This window comes from Hippocampus bargibanti, linkage group LG22 (assembly GCF_051943395.1).
Source record: "Hippocampus bargibanti isolate YZ-2025 linkage group LG22, ASM5194339v1, whole genome shotgun sequence".
Lineage (NCBI taxonomy): Eukaryota > Metazoa > Chordata > Actinopteri > Syngnathiformes > Syngnathidae > Hippocampus > Hippocampus bargibanti.
Window position 1 is genome coordinate 2,657,435 of NC_142755.1, and position 21,950 is coordinate 2,679,384.

The window sequence follows — 21,950 nt, forward strand, 5'->3', positions numbered from 1 at the left end:
CAAAAAAATATTCATACTAATCACTTATTTGATCCAATCCAGGGCAAACTAGAGCAAGTAGACAAGCGCTTCAACCCCCCGACCCCGGAGGACCTGGTCTACATCGACCCCAGTCCGGATTACTGCCTCCACAACGAAACCACGGGTTCGCTGGGTACTCACGGCCGCCTGTGCAACAAGACGTCGGAAGGCATGGACGGCTGCGAGCTAATGTGCTGCGGTCGCGGCTACGACCAGTTCAAGATGTACAAGCACGAGCGCTGCCATTGCAAGTTCCACTGGTGCTGCTATGTCAAATGCAAGCGCTGCACTTCGCTGGTCGACCAGTTTGTGTGTAAATAACGGCGGGTGTGGCTAAGGGGGGGGGGGGGGGTAGGTATTCGGGAATCAGCTAGCAATGTTCGCTAACTGCTGCGCCTGCTGTTTGGAGTCATTTCCTATTTCCTGCTTTTGTAATCAACCTCCCCTGGTGGAACAACTGGATCCAAAATAGGGACATGGGTGACTCCAATGAATAAAATACACCATCAAATAATAAGTAGACTGTTTAAATGCAGACATTTTGGATCATCTTCTTTGATTTTAGCCTACAGGAAGACCAAGGAATGGCTCGGCGGAGGATCGGAAGGAGTTATTTTTCAAAGACACACTTAGGCGTAGAAATACTGTATCGAAAACTCCATTAAACGCTCCCATTTGTAACCGGCCGAGATCCCGGCGGTTAACAAGGCTTTCGTCCCACCCTGCCGCCATCTTGCGACCTTCACGCTCGGGGGGGGGGGGGGGATATGCGCCCGGGCGACGAAGCTCCATTAGCAAAGATTGATGACGCCGTGACGAGAGATACCCCCCCGATGGCCGTGAATGCTAACGAACATTCAACCAAGCTTGACCGAGACGTCTTCGTCTTTTGGGGGCCCGTCGCCATCTTGCTTCCAACTTTGGTGGAAATGAATTGGTTGATATTAAGAATTCAATCCAGTGTGATCGTGATGAGAGACTTGGAAAAAAAAATGGACGTCTGTGTGTGTGGAAGGGGGAGAATAAAAAAAAGGAACAGAACGGACTGCGATTTATTATGAGCTACTTTAAAAGATCATAAGAGAAAGTATATATTTTATTACTGTCCTGTTTTGTATGTTTGATATGTATTCTTTTGATAAACTAGTCTTTGGACGATGATGCCTCTGTTTTTTTTCCCACAGCAAATCCCTCCTATCAAACAAAAATAATAAAAACAAATAGCGCACGGCTAAATGTAGCTTGTGATGACCTCATTGCTAATCTCATTACTTTTGGACGTTTACCACTAATTGGATCGGGCAGGCAGCACGAGGTTGTCTTTCCTTTCCCGTGGACAAACTGCTGCAACTTTTGTTATTATAAGTTTATTATCATTTGGTGAACTTTAAAATGGAAAGGTTAATTCTCGTCGCAGCACCGTTTCTGAATCTAATTGGGGCCTTTCAAGTTGTCATGTTTGCCTTGCGCATTCATCATTTTTTTATTTCACTCCAAATTCACACAAGGAGAATAACGTGTGCATTATTTTGGACCTTTTTAGTTACCCTACTGTTTCAAGGTTGAGTTCACCGAAGCCGCTAATTGAATGTTAGGCACCATCGCTGTTCATTACGGCGAATAATGAAGCTGTCATGGCGGCCGGCCGTCATGAAAAGTAAATTAAAAGTGAACACAGGCGCCGTTTATGTAGTAGCAGCAGCAAGTTGAGAAGATCAAACTAGAACGTTTGCTGCTTGAGACAACTTCTGCAAGTAAAACTTGTTTGGTGTCGGACCTGATTAACCTGATGGGCGAAACTAGACAAGGAAAGACACACTCATCGTGAATCTATTTACATTGAATAGACAATCGCGGTCAGGCAGCCCACAATGTGCCCTTGGTGGGCACGCCTGTAGATGTAAACACACCCAGGTCGAGGTTAGGGGGAAATATTTCATTCCATTCGTAACAATTTATGGCCATGGAGTAATACTGATATGACCACCAAATTCATAGAGCATATTATGACCAAATAAGTTTTTTTTTTTTACATTTTCTGACATTTTCAGGATTTGCCCCCATTGGAATCATTCACAAATCCACACCTATTGACAATTAAGAATCTTTAATAAATGACAAGTTATTGTGGAGCGTTAACAAAAGTAAAAATATATATATTTAAAGAATTGTCATTCAATATGTCCCTTTTTTACTCAATGAGGGGTTAGTGAATGAAAACTACAAAAGGCAGTTACGTCACTCTTTTCCGGGTACACAACGATTGGCCACCTCCCCTTCGATCTGCGCTCCATGTGATTGGCGTTTTGCCTCTCGAGTGAGCGCGTCACATTTTAACCACGCCCCCTAGCACGCCGTAAGTCCCAGAGTACAGTCTGTCGTAAGAGAACAACAGAGAAGTGGAACAGAGCGGATTCACGTAACAACGCTCGTAATCTGTGACTCCCCAGGAAGGAAATTTACAAAAACACGCCGGGACGAGGTAAGGAGGTACAACTTGAAGTGTATAAAAGATCGCGTTCTGTATTGTTTTGAACACGTGACTTTATTTTGGTACTTTTGGAGTGCTAGCAGTAAAGACACGAGCTAGCCACCGACTGGGAAAAACAGATTATTTTCTTTCATGGTTTTGTCATTTTTAGTCAATTCGTCCTGTTTCAATAGAGAACTTTCAATGTACGAAGCTGTCAGAAGAAACACGAGAGGAGTTGTGGAGTTTGTTGTGGTTTCCCGTGTTAGCGAACTAGCTCCGCCTGCTAGCTCGGTGTAAACAAATCCCGGGCTGCCCAAGGATATGCCTGTTTTATAATTATTTTTATTTTTAAAGGGGGGGGGGTCGTCACATTTTCACGAGAAGAGGGTGTCTTGCATCATATACGGCATGACATGTTTTCACTAAGGAGTGACGTAATACCGACAAGAAATGCTTCTTGGTGTGCAGAAAAAAGTACCGCCCCCCCCAAAAAAAAAAAGTGCAGCGTGGCTGTCAAAAACAGGAGTGTGTGTGGATTTGGGGCTTCTCTTTGTTTCCCTCGTGTTTCCAAACATGCACACGTCCTCCACTATGAGCAGAATAGAAGGATGATGCAATTAAAATACATGGAATTGACTGTATCAGTCATATTATTCGACATGTACCTTTGGCCTGTTTTTTTCCCCTCGCCAAGCATGAAGTCATGCTGTCAATATTTGATAACCCGGCCTGTTCCTCTCCAACTTTTGTCCGAGCGAGCACCAACACGCCCAGTTTGTCTTGTCTCGCATGAGATTAGTACATGGATATTTTATGGCGTGTTCAAACACCGTTTGCATTTTTAATCTCCCCACCCGAAGGCCCTGGCAATCTCGTGTTTGGAGAAGTTTTCGATAAACAAATATTCTTCTATGAAAGCGTATCCATGGATGGATGAATTACAATTGGTTGTTTTTTTCAGTGGTTTGGATGGAGTTGCACAAAGAAGGCATTCACCCCCCCTTATACATTTGTACTGCATTGCGTAATGACGCAGTAGAAATGCTGCTCAACTTGGTTTTTGGAATCAGTCATTACAGGAAACCAAATATACCCTTCACCCAACCCCAAAAAGCTCACCAAAATTCATCGCCACCCTCAAGGGGGAAAAGCAGAAGCACTTTCTTTTGACTGTAATCACACTAAGCCACGCTCAGATGTGTCACCGTTTCATGTTGTAAAAAGACAGCACTGATGTCTTAATATAGAATGTAACTTTCGGCTCCCTTGTCATCAGGGCACACTATTTTTAAAGCCGCGTGACCACTGACCACCTTGGAATTACCATCCAGTGGCTTTGACAAAGAAAAAAAATAAAAGAAACATCTTGTCAAGAGCCGTGCCAGCATGCTGACACTTCCAGGACGCCACTTCAAGGAGAAACGTCTTTTTTGTGTTAATTCTGTCCGCCGTGACTTATTCCTCTCTAGTATCTCAAAGTCGGATTCTAAATTGGCTCTGGAGGTTTGCAAAGGTAGCAGACATGTTTGTTGATGCTAAATAATGGATTAAAATACATTTCCTTATGTTTGCCCAGACTCAAAAAGATCAAGGACCGTCAAGATGGCATTTAAAATACAGTAGCATAGTAGGCCTAAGTGTTCGAGGCATTTCAAAACTGTTGAATCTCACGCACAGTTGACATTTACAGTGGTATATCCACTTAGCTTAATACTAACAAACCATTTAAAAATATCTAGGCAGGCTAGTTTATATCGTTTCGATTGTTCAATTAAAATTGATATCAACTCTTCGTAAGAGTGTAATAAATATAGATTTTTTTTATGCAAGGTCCAACGTTTAAAGAGCAGAAAGTTATTTATCTGTCAGCTTTTAGAAATATCTCAAGTTCCCATCAGATAAAAAAAACACAGATAGCCGCTGCACTTTCTGTTGTGACGTGTCAAGTTTTTGTACGCAAAGCCCTCGTACTAGTTAGACCACACTCGCCCTTCGCCCTAATTTTTTTTCCCTTCACTTTTCAACGAGAGTTAAAAAAAAACATCTTCCCCTTCCTCAAATGGCCGCCGGCACCGTGTCGCCACCCAAATGCAATGACTCACGTGTTTGTCTTGGCTTCACACGCACTTATTTCGTAGCCTTGACACTCTCCTGAAAGCAAAGCAAAATGGAGGACGGAAATCAATCAGGTGCATCGACTATGTTATCCATCACTTTTTTAACGTATTGGCGCTATTGACCAGTCCGTCTAATCAATATAACTCAATATAACGTCAATTCTATAATATGTGTGAACAGTGAGAGCGTTTTTTTTAGATGCTAAATCGATGCTAATGTTTAGACCTTTTTTTCTCTCCATTTTTAATTTTTTTTATTGTCTTGTGTTTTTTTTTTCTATTTTAAAATGCATTGCTTTATTTTTTTAAATATTTTTTTTAGTATTATTTGTAGTTTTTTTTCTTTTCTTTTACTGGCTAACTGTTAGCGTGCCAAAAATATTATTTTATTTATTTTTTTGTTTAGCCTTTTTTTCTCCATTTGTTTTAATAATTTCTTTTCTTTTGTTATTTTTTTTCTATTTTAAAATGCCTTGCTTTATTTTTTGTTAATTATTTTTAGTAGTATTTTTAGTTTGTTTCTTTTTTTTTTAACAATGGATTATTTGTTGAATGGAAGATTGAAACAAACCCAAAAAATGTGTTTTTTTTTAAATCAACAATTGTTTTATTTAAATAGCATTTTTCCATGTTTTTCCAGTTTCGTCCCACCAAATTCAGAGTTGAGCACCCGATCGAACCCCCCAACGCTCCCAAAGAAAAACCGTCCCTCCAAGCGTCTGTGGGGTAAAACTCCGGTCCGGCGTTTTTCAAGCTGGACGAAGGAGAGGCGAATGGGCCCGGCGGCCCGGCCTTTGAGCTGAAACACAGAACTTCCAAACATGCGAAGCACACGGCCAAGAACGCGGCGGCGGATCAGGGCGGCGCCGCGGTCACCTCAGGTTCTTTAAATGGACACCTCAACACCGCTCAGTGCCGCTCTCGCAAGGCGGTGAGTTGACTGCCCCACCTAAAAAATTAAATAAAAATATGGAGAAAAAAAACACTAAGCAAAATAATAATAATAATAGTAATAATAATATAATAATAAAAACAAATTTGGCAGGCTTAGTGTTAACCAATAAAAAAAGAAAAAAGAAATAAAAAATAATAAAACAATAACAAATTAAAGCAAGGCATTTTAAAATACAAAAAAATCAACAAAATGTAAGAAATGATAAAAATAAATGGAGAAAAAAAGGCTAAAAAAAATAATAATAATAATTAAAAAAATGGCAGGCTAACTGTTAGCCACTTAAAAAAGAAAACAACTAAAAATAATACTAAAAACAATTTTAAAAATTAAAGCAGGGCATTTTAAATTTAAAAAAAAATCAACAAAGGACAATGATTAAAACAAATGGAGAAAAAAGGTTAAAAAAAATAAATACAATAAAGATATTTTTGGCAGGCTAACTGTTAGCCAGTAAAAAAAATCAACCAATGAAAAGATATGATTAAAACAAATGGAGAAAAAAACGGCTGAACCAAAAAATAAAATAAAAGAATACTATTTTTGGCAGACTAACAGTTATATCTGCACATCCTTTTTTTGGGGTGCTTTTCACTATTATTTTCTCATTGATCCTTCAACAGTTTTTTTTGGTCATAAGTTCATAACAAGCAGCCGCCATCTGCTTTTATTATTTTGCATCTGAGGAGAGTGAGTCACATGTCGACGTGGGGGCGGGGGGGGGGGGGGGGGGGGCTAGGGGGGTTACACTGTACAAGGGTGAAGCCTCTTCCCTCCCGGCGGCGCCTTGTTGTTGTGTTTCGCCTCCCATTGGTCCAACAGGGAGTGGGGAAGGGGGTCACGTGACTCCATTTCACTTGGGTGTAATGTTCCATGTTCTCCGTAGGTGCTGGGGTGTTTTTTTCCAAGAGGGGCTCGTGTGTATCTTGTTCGTCGTGCGATTAAATATAGACACGGCGAGTTTCGCTGGACGCCATTTTTAGGTTGATTTTATGCGGCCAAATTGATATCTAACACCACCAGTGCTTTTTTTTACTCCATCCGTAGTGCCCACCATGTTTGTTTAAATCCAGATCTTAACCGCTGTTTTATTTATGAATTTAGATTTAAGCAAGATGGAATTTGACAGGCTTGTCTACCATGAGTTGACCCACAAAATGGCACCATTCAACAAATTCAACCTTTCCAGATGACCATAAAATGAATAAGACACTACTAGGACATAATCAAAATAAAATAGCATTTTTTGGGGGTTGTTTGTTTCTGTTGATTTTATGACCAAAAGTGAAAAAAACACATGTATGCTATTAGGCTAATGTTATAATCATATATAAAAGAGACCCTCTGTTCACTGCACAAATGCATTCTGATGTCAGAGACTCTTCACGCTTTGCTTTTTTTTATGGATATCGATGAGATATTGCACGACTTAGATAAATCATCCTTACTGTGTAAGTCAGACAGGCATGTGTTTTTTAATGAGTCTTTTGGGAGCACATTATTTTTCCTGGGGGGGGGTGGACTTGCAAAAAAAGGGTCTTTTGGGATCGAGTACTATTCTGAAGCACGCATGTAGCACTCCTCCTCTTGCTTCGCGTGCCTGTTTATCTCCGCAAATTCGCCCGCTTGATGGTGAAAGTAATTAATTGATCTCACGGCGGCATCCGCCATATTCCCAATGACGACCTGGGAAATGTTATTACATGCACCCATGAACACAGGGGGTGAAAAAAAACTAAACGCCGCAGTGCGTCCGTGACCCGGATGGCAAATAAAAGACATGTATCATTGTTTTTATATGAGGCGTGGCGGAAACATGCTGAGCGTGGACATATGCCGCCTGTGTCCCCGCAAATAACGAATCGCCCTCTGAGCAATTTATTTATTTATTTATTCACATATTTATTTATTCACGTATGTATTTATTTATTTATTTACCTACTTCTTTACATCCTTATTTACTTTTTCATTTTAATTTATTGTTTTATTTTTATTTGTATTTATTCATCTGTGGATTTATTTACTTACTTATTATTTTAAGTTTGATTGTTTTTTTTTTTACTTTTTTATATTTCTTTTTAGTTGGATATTGATATTTATATATCTTTTTATTTATGTATGTATTTATTTATTTACTTTTTTATTTGGATTTTTTATTTATTTATTTATTTATCTTTGTATTTATTTATTTACTTATTTTGATTTTGATTGTTTATTTGTATTTGTACTTTTATTTTTTATATTTATTTTTATTTGGATGTTGATGTTGATATTTATATATCTTTTTAGTTGTTTTTTTTATTTTTTGTTTGAGATTATTTATTTACATACATAGATACTTATTGACTTTTTAATTTAAATTTAAATTCTTATTTTCATTTGTATTTATTTCTCTGTGTATTTATTTATTTACTTATTGTTTTGATTTTGATTGTTATTTTAATTTATTTTTATTTTTATTTGTGCTTTTATTTTTATATTTATTTTTATTTGGATGTTAATGTGGATATTTATATATCTTTTTAGTTTATATTTTTATTTTTTTGTTTTAGATTATTTATTTATCCTCTCAGGGGATGATTTTTATTTTTCGTTCATTTATGTTTTTATTTATTTATTTATCCATCCTCTCAGATGATGATTTTGTTCTTTTGATTTTTACTTGTATTTTTTTATTTTTATCGTTACTTATCTTTTTTTTATTATTTGTTTACTTGTATTTTTTATTTTAAATTTTACTTTAATTTTTTATTTTGACTTTAATTTTGATTATTTGTAGTTTTATTTTTAGTTGTATTTATATATTTCTTTCTCCTCTCAGAGTCTCCCGCCTTGCGATGAGGAAAGGAGAAAAAAGGAGGAGGACGCCAGGGGGGAAAAGGAAGAGGAAAGCCGAGAAGAAAGAAGTAGCGACGAAGGCTTCATGGGAATGACGCCGCTTCTTCAGGCACACCACGCCATGGAGAAGGTGGAGGAGTTTGTCCACAAGGTCAGCGCCACTCCAAAAAAGAAAATACATTCTCGCACGTGCCGTCAGTCCGCGTCACATTCCGGTTTTGCGTCCCCCGAAAGGTGTGGGAGGGGCGGTGGCGCGTCATCCCTCACGACGTGCTCCCCGATTGGCTGAAGGACAACGACTTCCTGCTGCACGGCCACAGACCACCCATGCCTTCATTCCGAGCCTGCTTCAGGAGCATCTTCCGGATCCACACCGAAACGGGCAACATCTGGACGCACTTGCTAGGTGGCGACCGCTCATGCGCTACACTGTTGCTTCTTGTGATGCTTTTGAGACTTACTGAAAAACGGTGTCGGCGTCCATTCGCTCCTTAGGTTGCCTGTTTTTCCTCTGCCTGGGCCTGATGTACATGTTCCGACCCAACATGTCGTTCGTAGCGCCGGTCCAGGAGAAGGTGGCGATTGGGATGTTCTTCCTGGGCGCCATCCTCTGCCTGTCCTTTTCGTGGCTCTTCCATACCGTCTACTGCCACTCTGAGGGGGTTTCCAGGGTCTTCTCCAAGTAAGATACAGCATTATGTTGGTTGAAATCCATTGATAATGTGTTTAGGCCAACTTTTTTCTAAAAAAAAATAGTTGATTTAAAAAAAATCTTATTTTTTTTCCTCAAAATAATAATTTAAAGAATGAACTAAAACTTTTTTTTAATAAAAAATGATTTTAATAATGATTGTTAAACGGGTTCTCTAAAAAATGTTGATTTTAAAAATATATTTTAAACTTTTTTTCTAAATAAAAAATACATAGTTGACAATTATTCATTTAAAATTATTTTAAAACTACTCTTCTAAATAAAAAACAGCGAATTTTTTAAAATACATTTTTTCTAAATAAAAAATGATTTTAAAAATAATGTAACTTTTTTTCTAAATAAAAAAAACAAAGTAGATTTTTAACATCATTTTTATACTTTTTTCTAAAAAAAAAAGTTGATTTTAAAAATAAATGTTCAACGTTTTTTTTTTTCTTGTGTGCAACAGGCTGGACTACAGCGGCATCGCCTTCCTTATCATGGGCTCGTTTGTGCCGTGGCTCTACTACTCCTTCTACTGCTCTCCTCAACCTTGCTTCATCTACCTACTGGTGGTGTGCGTCCTGGGCCTTTCCGCCATCACCGTTTCCCAATGCGACTTCTTCGCTACGCCGCAGTACCGAGGAGTCCGCGCAGGTCGCCGCCGACGTCGATGACCTTTTCTTCCTCTGTGGTTTTTCGTTGCTTTGTAACTAATGACGTTTTCCACCGTCTCCTTCCAGGTGTGTTTGTGGGTTTGGGGTTGAGCGGCGTGGTGCCTACCCTGCACTTTGTTATCAGCGAGGGTCTTATCAGGGCCACCACCATCGGACAGATGGGTTGGCTTTTCCTCATGGCCACGCTTTACATCACCGGAGCCTGCCTCTACGCCGCTCGCATCCCGGAGAGGTTCTTCCCCGGCAAGTGCGACATTTGGGTACGTTACCGCGCAAACGCATGCAATTCAACTGCCATTCGTGAATTTATTCAGGAATTGAAAATATGACATAAAGCGCCATTCGCGACTTTGTTCGGGTTTTGTTTTTCATGCTTGGGTGCCGATAAAGCGCTGGTCAGACCTCTGCCAATGTTTTTCCCTTCCACAAGGGGGCAGTATTCCCCTTTTTCCCATGTTAGCACTTTGTTCCAGCTTCAGCTGTTGTTAAAGTGCTACAATAATAATAATAATAATAATAATACATTTCATTTATAAGCACCTTTGAAAACTGTCAAGGTCACTTTACAGTCACAGGATAAGATTTTCTGTGGGTGAGCAGCGGCAGCCACACAGTGTTCACTCAACCTGGAAGTAAATCAAATAGATAGAAAGCTAGCGAATATATAATAATAATAATAATAATAATAATAATAATAATAATAATAATAATAATAATAATAATACATTTCATTTCTAAGCACCTTTCAAAACTCTCAAGGTCATAGCTAGCCAGCTAGGTAGCTGGGCAGCTAATAATAAAAATAATAATAATACATTTTATTTCAAGCGCCTTTCAAAACACCCAAGGACACTTTACAATAAGAACAATAAAACAAAGCACATAACAATAAAACCATAAGTAAAATGATACATAATAAAATAGTAGATAGAACTATACATTGAAAGCAATTTTAAACAAGTGGGTTTTGAGGTGAGCCTTGAAAATAGGGATAGATAGCTAGCCAGGTAGCTAGCTATATAGAAAATAGCTAGCCAGCTAGATAGCCAGATAGCTCGCTAGATAGATAGACTGCTGAAGAATGAATGACTCTCTGTGTCTTTGTGTTGTCATATTATTTGTTATTATTTGTTGTTGTTGTTTTACTTTGTTACTTCCGGGTTGAGTGAACGTTGACGCGTATGGCTGCCGCTGCTCACCCGCGGAAAAAATATATTGTTACTGTAAAACGTCCTTGAGATTTTTGAAAGGCGCTTGTGAATGTAATGTATTATTATTATTATTATTATTATTATTATTATTATTATTATTATTATTATTATTATTATTATTATTATTATTATTATTATAAACCAATCTGTATGTATTGCATTGTATTTTCAAGCTCTCATTTCAAGCTCATATAACTCCAGACTCATATAATTTAGGAATTAACTATTTTTTTCTACTAAACTAAGGTTTTTAACGCTGCATTGGATGATTTATGTCGTCCTAAAACTCAACATTCTGCAGAGCCTGGAATTTGAGTGACAATGACAAAAACCCTGGCACTGCAGTGGACACATTTTAATTATTTCATTTGATATTATATTCAAATCATATTTGCACATCATCTGGCAGTGAATGAGTTAAAGCAACCTGTATTGAGCATCTGCCACTTTGTGTTGTAGTTCCACTCCCATCAGTTGTTTCACATCCTGGTGGTGGCCGGCGCCTTCGTTCACTTTCACGGCGTCTCCAACCTGCAGGAGTTTCGCTACACGGCCGGAGCGGGTTGCGCTGACGACAGGATGCTCTAACACGCGGAAGCGATACCTCATTTGGAGGGAGCCGGCACGTCTTTAATATAAGACACGCACACTTGCTGGATGCCTTCACCCCCCACAACCCACCCGAGGAGGACATTTTTTTTGTCGCTCGGTGGGGGGGGGTCCTTTTTCCAAACTGACACATTGTACTGAAAATCCACTTTTGGAGAGGTTGACGAACCTCTGGACTTTAATCTGTGAGGTGCCACTTTTACATCAATAAAACAAAAATCGTTTTTCATGCAAATAAGATTTGGAGTATAGATTTGTATGAAATATATATATATATTAAAATTATCAAAAAAGGCTGTGTTGGTAAGAATTGGGTGCTACAAGTGGAACTATTTGATCAAATATGCAAAAAGAAGCGTTGAAAAATACTTTTTTTTTCCCTGCGTCCAACTTTGATCACGTGCAAATGTTTGGCTTGAAACCAAATCGAAGATGAGATCAATAATTTTCTGAAGATGTAGCTGTTTTCATTCATCTTTTTTCTATGCCTTTTTTAAAATGCCTTTTATTCTGAGTGAAAAGAAGAACCAAATAAAACGCCAGCATTAAAAGATATCAGTAATAGTCAAATAATTCAAAATAATATATCTTTATTACCTTTAAATCTTGGATTGTTTAAAAGATTGTTTTTTGTGAATCCATTTTTTAAGATGCTTTATTATCTATGGGTGAGTGTCTTCAAATATCCATTTGCTTTAATTATGGTTTATTTTACTTTATTGACATTCTATTAATTTATTTTCAGTGAGAGGGAACTTTGCGTTTGTGATGGGAGTGTATGCTTCAAAAATCTTGACATCTGCTGTACTCTTCTAATAAAGACGCTTTGTTGAATTCTATGAGATCAATCAAAAACTACAAGAGACATTTTGATTTATTGATGTATTTTTATATATGAGTAATTTTATTTTTTTCTGTGTTTTTCTACCCACATTATCGAGGTCCAGAATTTTATTTATTTATTTATTTTCAAATTTTCTGACGTGTGACCCGGAAATTCCAAGGCGGACTAAAACCGGAAACGACCAAATGTTTGGTTTGGCGTTAGAATTGCTACTATTTAATTTGTTTTTGTTGATGTTGGGTATGGACTGACTGTCAACATATGCATTTTTTTACCCGTGAAATTTATTGTGTTGAGCCAGCCCGACTGTCATTTTTTTTTAAGCAAGCGATTATTATTATTATTATTATTATTATTATTATTATTATTATTATTATTATTATTATTATTATTAGTGGTAGTAGTAGTAGTAGTAGTAGTATTCATATTATTAAAATCTATGGCGAGCATGTGAAAATTCCGGTTTCCAAATGGCTTTGTGGCTTCCTGGGCAGTAGAGGGCGATATGGGCAGTTGAGAACCAATGCACCACGAAAATGACGAAGAAAGAGTAGTAGAAGAAGAAGCAGCGACGGCAAAAAAACGTCAATACATCCGCTTTAACGAGCAAGTATTTCCGGTGTCAACAAGCCAAGTCCTGAGTAAGTCATTTAAACATTTTAAACTAACTATTTGCCATTTAATCCGGGAATTTGTTTATGTAGCGACTTTAGGAGCATAACTACGATATGTGGCGCCTCAAATTTGTGTTTTATGACTTACGAAGAAACGGGCAGTACTCTTAAAAGCAACACCCACAAAGGTGGCCGATTAACCGACACGCCTACGAGTCGTCCTCAGCTCGACTATTTTTCATATTTTAGCAGTTTAATGTACTTTAGGTGCGGATCGAAAGCTCAGACAGATGGATTACGAGTGTGTGTTTCAAACGACTCCAAAATTAAAACTTTTAGAGACAAAATGAATGCGACTTGCGACTTTTGTTTTTTCTGCTTGACCAGATTGAAGAGGCTACTGGGCTAAAGGCACCGCTTCCAGCCCCGGAGAACATTCAGAAGAGACACCGACTTGCATTGGGACACATGTGAGTAGTGAGCGGTGCAGTGTGCTTGAAGAGCAGATGTCACAATGCACCACAATGTGGCGCTGAGTCTCCTCGACTTGAACTTCTGCATGTGTACAAACAACAGTGACAACCCGAGCATCATCGTGCATTTCTGGAATATGTTTTTAACATGGAGATGAACCAAGTTAGTTTAATAATGTGTCTATGAGCACATATGCGCTCATATACATATAACTTGGCCCACTGTCATTTAAAAACGTGTGTGTCATGTATAAAGAACAGGGCACTTAGTTTTTCTTTCAATGAAAGAAGTCGGACATGCTCATGTGGACACATTTGGAAATTTGGCCTCTTTACAAATAATGACTCAGATTAAAAATACAACTTTTTTTATTCACTAAAGAGTGTGACTTACCACTTTTGTTGTTTTTTCTGTTTGAACAGATTGAAGCGGCATGTGGGACAAAATGCAGCCGAAAGACTGAGGACATGCGGAAGGGACGCTGACCTGCATTTGGACACGTGAGTGTTAGTTAAACAGTGTGTTGTGCTTGAACAGGTCATTTTGGACCACAAGGGGGAGCCTGCCTGTCTGTCAATTTAAGAGTGCAATATAGGGCACTTAATTTTTGTTTCAGTGAGAAGTCTTATTATTATTTTTTTTAATCTGAGTCATTATCTGTAAAGAGGCCAACTTTTATTTTCAAACCAAAACCTATCAACAATTTTTCTATGTCCCACATGCTCATGTGAGCACATTTGGAAATGGACAGTCTGAAAGTAAAAGTTGGACTCTTTACAAATAATGACCCAGATTGGAAAATAAACGTTTTTTTTATATATATATACACCGAGTGTGACTGACCCTCCCTTTTTTTTTTGCTTGAACAGATTGAAGAGGCGACTGAGCCAAAGGTACCGCTGCAAGGGTCAGGGGACATTCAGAAGAGACGCTGACCTGCATTCGCACACATGTGAGTAGTGAATGGTGCTGAAATGTGCTTGAAGAGGAGGTACAGATGAGTGCGTCCGATGGCTCTCACTCGACTTCAAATTGTGCTCCGTGTACTGCACGACAGTGTGAAGCACACATAGTAAAGTACACGCCACTTAGTTAGTGTCTCAGTGAGAGAAGTCGGATGCTCCCACGTTGTCATGTTAGCTTTTCTATCCAATAAATAGTTCCATTTGAATTATTGAATTAGTCTTTGGCTTTTATGACGAAATCCATGCTCAACTCACTCAGTGTTTCAAGCGTCATGGTCACTGCAGCCTCAGACTTTTAAAAGGCGGAAGACTTGAGGACTGGAGTCGTGACGAAATTACTCTAAGTGCAACATTCAGGTGGGACTTAGAAAAAATCTCAAGAAATGAGTGGGACTTAGAAAATTTTTGAAGAAACGAGTGGGACTTAGAAATATTTTGGTAAATGCTGCATTGGCCAAGTCACTTGAAACCACTGTCTGAAGTGACTGAAGTGCCCGAAATCACTCTAAGTACAAGATTCAGGTGGGACTTAGAAAAAATCTCAAGAAATGAGTGGGACTTAGAAAATTTTTGAAGAAACGAGTGGGACTTAGAAAATTTTTGAAGAAACGAGTGGGACTTAGAAATATTTTGGTAAATGCTGCATTGGCCAAGTCACTTGAAACCACTGTCTGAAGTGACTGAAGTGCCCGAAATCACTCTAAGTACAAGATTCAGGTGGGACTTAGAAAAAATCTCAAGAAATGAGTGGGACTTAGAAAATTTTTGAAGAAACGAGTGGGACTTAGAAAAATTTTGGTAAATGCTGCATTGGCCAAGTCACTTGAAACCACTGTCTGAAGTGACTGAAGTGCCCAAAATCACTCTAAGTACAAGATTCAGGTGGGACTTAGAAAAAATCTCAAGAAATGAGTGGGACTTAGAAAAATTTTGACACATGCTGCATGTGAAAGCCATCTGAACAGTGACATCAAGTGGGACTTAGACAAAAATTGAAGAAACGGATGTGGACTTAGAATTTTTTTGAAGAAACTAGTGGGACTTTGAAAAATTTTGGTAAATGCTGCATTGACCAAGTCACTTGAAACCACTATTTGGAGTGACTGAAGTGCCCGAAATCACTCTAAGTACAAGATTCAGGTGGGACTTAGAAAAAATCTCAAGAAACGAGTGGGACTTAGAAAAATTTTGACACATGCTGCATGTGAAAGCCATCTGAACAGTGACATCAAGTGGGACTTAGACAAAAATTGAAGAAACGGATGTGGACTTAGAATTTTTTTGAAGAAACTAGTGGGACTTTAGACATTTTTTGACAAATGCTGCATTGCTCAAGTCACGTGAAGCCCACGGGAACAGTGGACCCGCTGCCTGGAGTGACTGAAGAGCACCCCTACCCTGAGATTCGAGTGGGACTTAGAATAATTCTGCATGTGAAAGCTATCAGAACAGTGTAACCACTGCCAGGAATGACAGAAGTGCACCTCTATCCTGAAGATTCGAGTGGGACTTTGAAGAGTATTGACAAATGCTGCATGTGAAAGCCATCGGAACAGTGAAACGACTGTCTGAGGGACAGAAGTGGACTTCTCACCTTAACTTTCAAGTGGGACTTAGAAAAAATCAGAACAATCTAGTGGGACTTAGAATTTTTTGGACAAATGCTGCATTGGCCAAGGCACTTGAAACCACTGTCTGGAGTGACTGAAGTGCCAAAATCACTCTAAGTGTAAGATTCAGGTGGGACTTGGAACAATTTTGAAGAAACGAGTGGGACTTAGAAAAATTTTGACAAATGCTGCGTTGCCCAAGTCACATGAAACCACTGTCTGGAGTGATAGAAGTGCACCTCTCCCCTTAACATTCAAGTCGGACTTAGAAACATTTCGAAAAATGCTGTATGTGAAGTCCACAGGATCAGTGAAATCAATGCCTCAACTGAGTGAAGTGCATCTCTAACATGAGATTTGAATTTTTTTTGACAAATGCTGCATGTGAAAGCCATCGGAATAGTGAACGCACTGTCTGAGAGACAGAAGTGCACTTCTCACCTTAACTTTCAAGTGGGACTTAGGGAAAAATCTCAAGAAACGAGTTGGACTTAGAAAAAATTGACAAATACTGCATGTGAAGCCTACAGAAACAATGAAATCACTGTGTGGAGTCACTAAAAAGCGTGATTTACCACTTTTGTTTTTTTTTTCTGTTTGAACAGATTGAAGAGGCATCTGGACAAGTGCAGCCGACAGACTGTGAGGACATGCGGAAGGGACGCTGACCTGCATTTGGACACATGTGAGTGTTAAACAGTGTGTTGTACTTGTCTTGTGACATAAGTTATTATTACTTCTTTTTTATTTGAGTCATTAGTTGTAAAGAGGCCAACTTTGACCTTGCAACCGTCCATCTCCAAATGTGCCCAGAAGCTCTTATGAGCACATTTAGAAATGGACGGTTTCAAAGTCAAAGTTAGAGTCTTTACCAATAATGATTTTGATTAAAAAAATATGCATTTAATTTATTTTTTAGACTAAAGTGTGTGACTTACCACTTTTGTTTTCTTTTTTCTGCTTGAACAGATTGAAGAGGCATCTGGGCAAGTGCAGCCGATGGACTCTGAGGACATGCGGAAGGGACGGTGACCTGCATTTGGACACATGTGAGTGTTAAACTGTGTGTTGTGCTTGAAAAGTTCATGTGTGATGTCACTTTTCACCAAAATGTGGATGTGAGTGCGCCCGATGGATCTCACTTGACTTTAACTCGTGCTCCGTGTACTGCACGACAGTGTGAAGTACACGCCACTTAGTTTTGGTCTCAGTGAGAGAAGTCGGACGTTCTCATGTCCACCTTTGGTGTGTCTAAGTGACATTTCACATGAGCTGGTCAAGCACATGCAAGAGTCTTTGGGCTGTCGGTGTTTGTGTGTATGCAACTTGAACTGCCCCGCATAAACACTGACTGTTAAAATGCTTTCATGTTTGCTTTTTTTATCCAATAAATGGTTCAACTTAAATTATTGAATTCGTCTTTGCCTTTTATGATGAAATCCATGCTCAACTCACTCAAAAGCTTTCAAGCGTCATGGTCACTGCAGCCTCAGACCTTTCAAAGACTGAAGACTTGAGGACTGGAGTCGTGCTGAAATCACTCTAAGTGCAAGATTCAGGTGGGAATTAGACAAAAAAATTGACAAATGCTGCATGTAAAGCCATCGGAAGAGTGAAATCAATGCCTGGAGTGGCCAAAGTGCACCTTTTCCCTTAGCTTTCAAGTGGGACTTAGAAAAAAGTTGAAGAAACAAGTGGGACTTAGAAAAAAAATGGAAAACTGCTGAATCCCCGCCCAAATCCCGCCCTAAACCCCGCCCAATTCCAAATCCACCAATCAGGATCAAGACCCTCATTTGCATAACCAATCAAATTCGCCTCATTTGCATAACCACGCCCACTTTCCCTTAACCGGGCGCTCTGATTGGTCAAAATTTGCATAGCCCCGCCCTAATTCATGCTGGCCAATCAGATGGCACCTCATTTGCATAGCCACGCCCACCCCTCCGCCAATAGGAGGCCTTTGTCATCATGCTCCACCCACTTTCATCAGCATCAGCCAATCACTGGCAGCGATTCCAGATAGGCCACGCCCACTTCCCCAGCATTTTCACCCTGGGAATTTTTTTTTAGAAAAAAAATTTTTGAAAAAAAAATTTTGAAAAAAAAATTTTGAAAAAAAAATTTTTGAAAAAAAAAAATTTTGAAAAAAAAATTTTTGAAAAAAAAAAATTTTTGAAAAAAAAAATTTTGAAAAAAATTTTGAAAAAAAAAATTTTAGAAAAAAAAATTTGAAAAAAATTTTTTTGAAAAAAAATTTAGAAATAAAATTTTAGAAAAAAGTTTAGAAAAATATTTTAGAATTTTTTTTTTGTTAAGTTTGTTTTTTTAAAGTTAGAATGTTGTGATGTTAAGAATGAAGGTGAGAGTTCAAGTGTTCGTTGCAATCAAACTTTATTACATTTGCAGAGGAATAAGTTACAAGTCGGATGGACGTCTGTTCGTTGCTTGGTGCCCAAGTGGTCGGCGGATGGCAGTCTGGTCGTTGCTTGGTGGCAAAGTGGTCGGCTGGTGCGAAGAATGTCAGACAGCTCCGGTTGTTGACCTAAGGAGAAAGACATGGGTGAGTTAAACGCAAGTCAAGTTCTTGTGCAGACAAAGATTAAAAAAAAAAGCTAAAAAAGTACAAAAGGTGTTTAAAAAATATACTGACCTAAAAAGTTGTAATTGCTTTTCGTTGCCTGCTGAAGTCAACGTGTGGCAGCAACACACTGACCTAAGACAAAAATAAGATTGGCGAGTCTCAAGTCCACTTCTCATGCAGTAACAATTCATCATTTGAAATGTGCTGATACCAACCTGCGCAGGGTGACGCCACATCGCTCGTCTGGGCTTTTGGTCAGGGAAACGATCAGGCATTTTGACTGGAAGCCTTTCTGCAAAGTCAAAAAGGAAGAAAAAAAAAAACATTTTTTGCATCTTATCTCATTTAAAAAAAAAAAACGATCATTAGTGGTTAGTTGAGCCTGTTCACCTTCTTTGCAGATTTGGGTTCTCCAGGGTCAATGGATACTTTAGCACCGCCTTGTGGACAGGAGCTGAAATGACAGAATGGTCAATGTACCTTTGACGGTCCTGAGACACTCAAAATGCTTTTGGTGGGAACCTGCAAAAAAAAGAAAGAAAAGAAATGTTACCCAAAAAACGTTGATGTCAGCCATTTTGTTTTGCAGTGTCATTTGAAACTAACCAGCGCAGGGTGACGCCACATCGCTCGTCTGGGCTTTTGGTGAGGGAAACGATCAGGCATTTTGACTGGAAGCCTTTCTGCAAAGTCAAAAAAAAAACATTTTTTTTGCATCTTATCTCATTTAAAAAAAACGATCATTAGTGGTTAGTTGAGCCTGTCCACCTTCTTTGCAGATTTGGGTTCTCCAGGGTCAATGGATACTTTAGCACCGCCTTGTGGACAGGAGCTGAAATGACAGAATGGTCAATGTACTTTTGACGGTCCTGAGACTCAAAATGCTTTTGGTGGGAACCTGCAAAAAAGGAAATGTTACCCCCCCAAAAAAAGTTGATGTCAGCCATTTTGTTTTGCAGTGTACTCAAACCCAGCAGACGCTGCAACGGCACCATTTGCTGTCGTCTTGTTACTCAGGCAGCTCTGGATCAAGTCAAGGTGCAGCTTCACCTGCACACATGCACAAAAAAAGGTTAAAAAAAGGTTAGCCATTGTGATTTGAGTTTTTTTATACCATGTCCTTACCATCCTCTCATTTTTTTTTCAGAACAACAACTCGAGACTCAGATTACAGCACCAACTCTGGCGATCCTGTTGGAAGGAAAAATAAAAAAAATTGAGGGCTTCAAAGTGGACAAAATGGAACACAAACAGCAGGTTTGCAATGCAATACACCAGTCAAGATTTTTTATTCAGTTTGATTTTAATGTGAGGCAACATTTCATTTGCTCAGCAGGCGCAGCGTCTTGGTGGCGACTCCACGATGGCACCGACTGGAAGCTTCTCTGCACAAAAAAAAGGTCTATTTTCTCTAACAGAGGCGTCACTGGTGAAAAAGACTTCACTGGAGCCTTTCTGCTGTCTTCCCTGAGTGGCTCCCCATTCGGGCGATTTTTCTGCCACTACCTGAGCACAAAGAAAAAAAGTAGAGGTACTGAATGTTAAATGTGGATTTGATGTGGGCCCTTTGTGAGAACCTGCAAAGGAGAAATATGTTAAAAAAATGTCAGTCTCCTATTTTTATTTTTTTGCAGTGTGCTCACCCCCCAGCAGACGCTGCAAGGGGCCTTTTCACCGTCATCTTTTTCCTCTGGATGAAGTCAAAATGCCGCTTCACCTGCACACACACACACACACACAAAAAGGTCAGCGAGCGTGAATGCAAGTCATTTTCAACATCTTTACCTTTCTTCAGTTTTGTCCAGGAGGATGACAGCAACTTTGAGGCCAACTTCATGTGCTGAAACGAAATTAAAATGTGTTTTAAGAAATGCAAAATATGCATAGGAGTGCTTTTGTCTCTTCAGTGAGGAGAGCAGGGGCGAGTTGGACACCTCGGCAGTGGGCTGCAGCGTCACGGGTAGGCTGAAAAGACAGAATAGTTAGCAACGTCAATTTTGGTAAGCACATTAACCCCCCCCCAAAAAAAAACTATAAAATAGTCTGACCGCCATTTTTTTTAGTCAATCTGGCCAGTCACTTTACGATGCAAAACCTGTAGACAGAAAGAACACAGTTACAACAATGTAAGAGCGGATTGTCTTAAATTGTGCAAATAAAAAAAACGCTGGCGACTTACCTTCTCGGCACACTGAGAGGGAAAAAAATCGAACATAGCGTCGTTTAAAATGGCGGGAAACTTACCTTTATAGACTTTATTGGCCTGAAAACGCGAATTCATGTAAAAAAAATGAGCGATGCAAAGATTAAACGTTAACTACCAACGTTGCGTTTTTCAAACGCGTGCAAGTTAGCTTCTCGGCGTGCTAGAAAGACAAAAAAAAAAGTAAAACGAGTTAGTTTAATCGAACTTTGTGACGTTTAATATTGCGGGCGACTTACCGTGGAAGCGTTAAAAAGCTGAAAACGCGAAAAAAAAATGTTAAAATGAGGTCGAAAAAGACGAAAAAAAGAAACTTGAAACGTTCGGATGGTCAACTTACCTTCTCTGCACGCTGGAAAGGAAAAGAAAATTGCAAAACGAGCGTTAGTTCAATCGAATATCGAAGCGTTTAATATTGCAGGCGACTTACCGTGGAAGAGTTTTAAAGCTTAAAAAGGTGAAATAAAAGTTAAAAGTGCACAATTTAGCAATGCAAAGGCAAAAAAAAGAAAGTTAAACCGTGCAACTTGGTCAAACCTTGTGGTCGTCTTGCAGCGCTGTGGAGGTGCAGTCGGTCGTCAGCCTGGAGAGGAAAGAGAACGACTGTTCAATTTGTCGCAGTTTAAATACGTTTTAGCTCGTTACGTCATTAATCACGTGTCCTTTTTTAAAGTTTAAAAAAGTAAAAAAATAATTGCGTCCACTAATTCTGACAGAAAAACATTAGGAAAACGTGAAAGGTTCTGGTGAGAATCGAACACGGTTCCAATACAGCGCACGTCTGCCTATTACCACTAGGCCAATTGCGCTACGTAGTTCCGGTACGAAAAGGGCTACTTCACTGACATCTGCAGCGTCAGAATTTTCACTACAATTCTTGTATGGGATGAATATAACATCCGAATGGTGATTTTTCAAATGCTCGCTAGTCTTGTGGTTAAAGACTACGCTTGCTGATTGTTTGACTCGTGTTCGAGTCCCCTTTTCTGCTCATCTGCACTTATTCACACATGCAGGTGAGAGCGGGTTTCGAACTCGAATTCGCTGAACCGCAGGCCAACTTTTAT

General features: G+C 39.1%; 2 protein-coding genes and 2 long non-coding RNA genes across 27 annotated transcripts in view; 3 read left to right on the plus strand and 1 right to left on the minus strand.

Moving 5' to 3' along the window:
- Positions 1-1,223, plus strand: part of wnt5b (wingless-type MMTV integration site family, member 5b) — a 32,884-nt gene extending 31,661 nt beyond the window's left edge. For both annotated transcript variants that reach the window (XM_088988870.1, XM_088988869.1), the window contains one exon: positions 43-1,223. In XM_088988870.1, the coding sequence (XP_088844996.1) occupies positions 43-342 (300 nt within the window). In that variant the 3' untranslated portion in view covers positions 343-1,223. The remainder of the gene's footprint in view (positions 1-42) is intronic.
- A 1,150-nt stretch (positions 1,224-2,373) lies between these two features.
- Positions 2,374-12,423, plus strand: LOC148881611 (adiponectin receptor protein 2). Its single transcript, XM_088989160.1, has 8 exons — positions 2,374-2,503; positions 5,252-5,542; positions 8,385-8,552; positions 8,636-8,807; positions 8,897-9,083; positions 9,562-9,749; positions 9,836-10,029; positions 11,440-12,423. Exons 3-8 carry the CDS (start codon positions 8,487-8,489, stop codon positions 11,566-11,568), a joined length of 936 nt encoding a protein of 311 aa, XP_088845286.1. The 5' UTR covers positions 2,374-2,503; positions 5,252-5,542; positions 8,385-8,486; the 3' UTR covers positions 11,569-12,423.
- A 586-nt stretch (positions 12,424-13,009) lies between these two features.
- On the plus strand, positions 13,010-20,457 carry LOC148881612 (uncharacterized). Of its 15 annotated transcripts, none has more exons than XR_016113754.1 (12): positions 13,010-13,074; positions 13,435-13,517; positions 13,944-14,021; positions 14,391-14,473; positions 16,702-16,781; positions 17,066-17,145; positions 17,559-17,655; positions 18,506-18,659; positions 19,270-19,325; positions 19,460-19,763; positions 19,828-20,211; positions 20,315-20,457. It is a non-coding gene; the product is annotated as an uncharacterized LOC148881612 (long non-coding RNA). The 15 variants fall into 15 exon arrangements; XR_016113741.1 differs by lacking the exon at positions 17,559-17,655 and adding an exon at positions 19,082-19,194; XR_016113751.1 differs by lacking the exon at positions 17,559-17,655 and having other exon boundaries at positions 19,828-19,937; positions 20,014-20,211.
- LOC148881613 (uncharacterized) lies at positions 18,507-21,679 on the minus strand. 9 transcript variants are annotated; one of them, XR_016113764.1, is made up of 13 exons: positions 21,224-21,678; positions 21,123-21,140; positions 21,002-21,046; positions 20,860-20,871; positions 20,466-20,775; positions 20,324-20,397; positions 19,806-20,186; positions 19,449-19,730; positions 19,287-19,363; positions 19,071-19,202; positions 18,896-18,972; positions 18,750-18,812; positions 18,507-18,641 (listed from the first exon to the last, which is right to left on the minus strand). It is a non-coding gene; the product is annotated as an uncharacterized LOC148881613 (long non-coding RNA). The 9 variants fall into 9 exon arrangements; XR_016113762.1 differs by having other exon boundaries at positions 20,466-20,520; positions 20,615-20,645; positions 20,729-21,046; XR_016113760.1 differs by having other exon boundaries at positions 20,466-20,520; positions 20,615-21,046; positions 21,224-21,679.
- Between the last annotated feature and the right edge of the window lie 271 nt (positions 21,680-21,950).

Bases quoted from the DNA above. Each gene is read 5' to 3' on its own strand.
- LOC148881611 (XM_088989160.1), top strand. From the start codon at position 8,487: ATGGGAATGACGCCGCTTCTTCAGGCACACCACGCCATGGAGAAGGTG. The intron at 8,808-8,896 runs GTGGCGACCGCT...TTCGCTCCTTAG, and splicing joins CATCTGGACGCACTTGCTAG to GTTGCCTGTTTTTCCTCTGC. The intron at 9,084-9,561 runs GTAAGATACAGC...TGTGTGCAACAG, and splicing joins GTTTCCAGGGTCTTCTCCAA to GCTGGACTACAGCGGCATCG.